The 3,230-nt window shown below is 34.9% G+C and overlaps 1 protein-coding gene across 1 annotated transcript; it reads right to left on the bottom strand.

Annotated features, from left to right (window-relative positions):
* Nucleotides 1-201: 201 nt before the first annotated feature.
* On the bottom strand, nt 202-1,827 carry LOC104491945 (cleavage stimulation factor subunit 3-like). Its single transcript, XM_010134442.1, has 3 exons — nt 1,822-1,827; nt 457-558; nt 202-327 (listed from the first exon to the last, which is right to left on the bottom strand). Exons 1-3 carry the CDS (start codon nt 1,825-1,827, stop codon nt 202-204), a joined length of 234 nt encoding a protein of 77 aa, XP_010132744.1.
* Nucleotides 1,828-3,230: the final 1,403 nt, after the last annotated feature.

Below are 3,230 nucleotides of genomic sequence, written 5' to 3'. Positions count from 1 at the left end.
ATGTTGTTGCAATTCCATAATGCAACAATCATCAACTCATAAAAGACCCAATACTTTAGAATTCATTTCAATCACTCCTTTGTACCTATTTTACATAATAAAGGCAAGGCATATTTTAAATCCCCTTTCCCTAGATATTATGTGCCTATCTTATTTAAGAAAGTAACGTTTATGCTTATAAACTTAAAATCCTATTAAATATTATATAAGAAAAAATGTAAAAATATTAACCTCTGCTTCAATGTACAGTTTCCAGAATCTGCCAGAACTGGGGAACTGGGCAACAAGGCGTTCATAGGTCTTCCGTGCTTTGTCTATAGGTTGATTCTAAAAATTGAAAATCAAAACAGCATTTACAGTATTATGATTTATGTAAATGAATATGCTGATTTTACTCCAGAACCAAAGAGTGTGAGTGGACCATAGATAAGGAAATGTAATCCTATGTCACTAAACCTGTGCCTCTCGAATGAGAATGCTCCAAGCGTCAAGGTCATATGGATTTTCTTCTAGTTTCTTTTCAGCTTTCTTCACTTTTTCTGGGACATATTCAGCAGCCTAGAAAAATTAAAAAGAAGACATAAGAGATCACAAGTAGAGTTTTAAAAGTTCTGTCCCAGGTACAGAGCCAAGCTAAGGAAAATGTTCTGACAATGTAACATTTCGGATCTCAGTTTTTATGGTAGAGTTACTAAATTGTAATTTTATCTGGAAAACAAGTTGCCCCAGGAAGACAATGCACTCTTACCACAACAAGTTCTACATATTTGCTGATCCAGCAAAAAGTAAACTGACTCAATATTTCCAAAACACTAGAACAAATTTGAGTTTGCCAGAAAATTTACTGCATAATGAATTTTAAATGGCTTGACTGACTTGTAGCTTTCAGGATGCAAATTCAGACTAATTTTTCCATTACAGACCTCAGCCAAACAAATCCAGGTTACTGCACGAGTTGTTCCGTATACGCAGGACAGTAAGTATTTCACATCACAAGTTACAGATTTAACAAAAAATCTAAATGACAGTTCTAGCAGCAACACCTACATGCTATCCAGACATGTTAACTTTCGTTAACTTTCTGATCTGTCAGTTGGTCTATTCTCACAGTTGACCTCCTGTAGCTTTGGCACTAACTACTGCCTTTCCCCTGCTCCCCCTCCTACATTCAAACATTCATATGGGAGTTTAAAAGCTTTTTTTGGTTCTGAAGGCTTTACCAAATTGACCATTAACTTGTTATCATATTATACTATAGGTTTAGGTGTTAAAGGCTTGTAGAAATATCTTACTTTATGATCTCCAGAAAATTTTCTAGATTTAACATTGTTAGCACAAAAATCACAAGATTTTTATTAAGCATGAAATATTGCTCTGACCTGTCCCTTCCAAACTTGTCTCATATTCAGGCAGATCTTAGCAGTCCCAAATCACATGATCAAGTAAATTCTTGCCTTCATGAGATGTAACAATAACAACCTGTAAATGATTTCTGCAAGACCTTTCTTGTAAATCGTTACCAGTTAGCTATATATCATTACTACTGAAACATACGATTCTGTACTGTATAGCGCAGTGACAGATGTACCGCACAAAAAAATCCAAAAAACTCTGATGTTTGCTAAAAGATTATTTCAAGGAAATAATTTTAATTCATAATATTTCATCTAGGTCAATATACAGCTCCAGAGATGACGACAGCAGTAAAGAGGACAGGGATAACTGATACTCCTCTCTATCAAAGGTGCCGTCACACACTTGAAGGGAGACAGAAGGCAACTACACTACAGAGGTACGATTTCTAGTAAAATTAACGAGTACCACCATTGTGCATCACTATTACACATTACTCCTTATGGAAAGCAGGTGTGCCAAAAATGTAAATCCAAGGTATTAATAATGGATTTTACTGAGATCATTTACAGTGGCATTATAACACAACGAGCTGCCAGTGAAATATTGTACAAAACACTGACAAAAAAAAAAGAAAAAGCTGGGGCTAGCACATGCAGTAAGCCTGAGTTACTGAGGAACATCAGCTTTGTCTTCAGGAGTGCCCTGCCCTTTGCTTTTGCCAACCTCTGCAAATGCACTACTGTACAACAGTTGCTTATGTTACACCTTGCAATTCAAATTCATCATTTTAAAAAACGACCGTATTTTTAAGTATTTTTCAGCACTTCCAGTTTTTCTGTCAGTCTTACTAGCAGAATATCATTCAAAGCCTATCTCAAAAGATTTTAAATTAAAATTACTTGTAAAACGGACAAATAATAATGTTGCAGAACTGTTAATCTAACATGTAACAGTAAGCCATGCATGAAAAGGGAAAGGAAAAAAATCAGTAGGAGGGGCTTTACAGGCATTTAAAAACCATTATTTTTTATTCAGTTTGAGTCATTCTTAACATTAATTGCTCATAAAGTGCACAGCACATAAAGTGCATAGCAGTATACCTTGGAAGGCAACTATAAAGTCCCACAGCAAACTAAATTATAAAATTACTTAGATTTTTAAAAATTAAATTAAAATTAGTAGCTCAACATATATTTCAGCTTACAGAAGACAGCACTGAAGGTGAAATTTCCCATTTCCAGACTATTAAGTTATCTCTACAGGTGACCCAAAGTTGAAATGTTGTTTATTCAGTAAAGCACTAATTCAAGTTCTCCCACATCAGTGGTAAGCATTACTTTTTGTTATATTCCATTTTCATGAAATGTATTTGTCTCAAATATTCCATCAAGCATATATTATTCTGCATTCAATTAGACAGAAATCCCTATCAGGAGTACTACTGTCAGCTACAAAAAAAAAATCCCAACCATACAAAAACAACCGAAGCCTTTGTGGAAGCACAGAATCCTGCATTGTAAGTAGTGACTTTCAAACAGGAAAAAGTAGAAGGGGCCACCGAAGCACACCTGAACTATTTTAGCAGTAGTTTGGTGGTATTATCTCAAACCTTCCCATGTGACACAAACCTCACTAGCACTGCAGTGAAACAGTCAAGGCTTCAGGAAGTTGATTTCGCCCGTGCAGATATAGGGCAATACACTCAATGAAATAAATCAAGCTGGTGAAAAAAAATGCTGATAAGATGCATAATCATAGCAATCCTACATTTATTTTTTATGTCTGATGCAGGACTCCTGTGTAAGAAGCATGATAAAATTCATTCTTTTATTAGGAAAAAAGAGACTAATTTCCTAATTAGCAAATATTAACTT

The sequence above is a fragment of the Buceros rhinoceros genome, unplaced genomic scaffold, assembly GCF_000710305.1.
Source record: "Buceros rhinoceros silvestris isolate BGI_N320 unplaced genomic scaffold, ASM71030v1 scaffold47814, whole genome shotgun sequence".
NCBI classification, from domain to species: domain Eukaryota; kingdom Metazoa; phylum Chordata; class Aves; order Bucerotiformes; family Bucerotidae; genus Buceros; species Buceros rhinoceros.
This window is presented reverse-complemented; position numbering and strand designations above follow the sequence as displayed.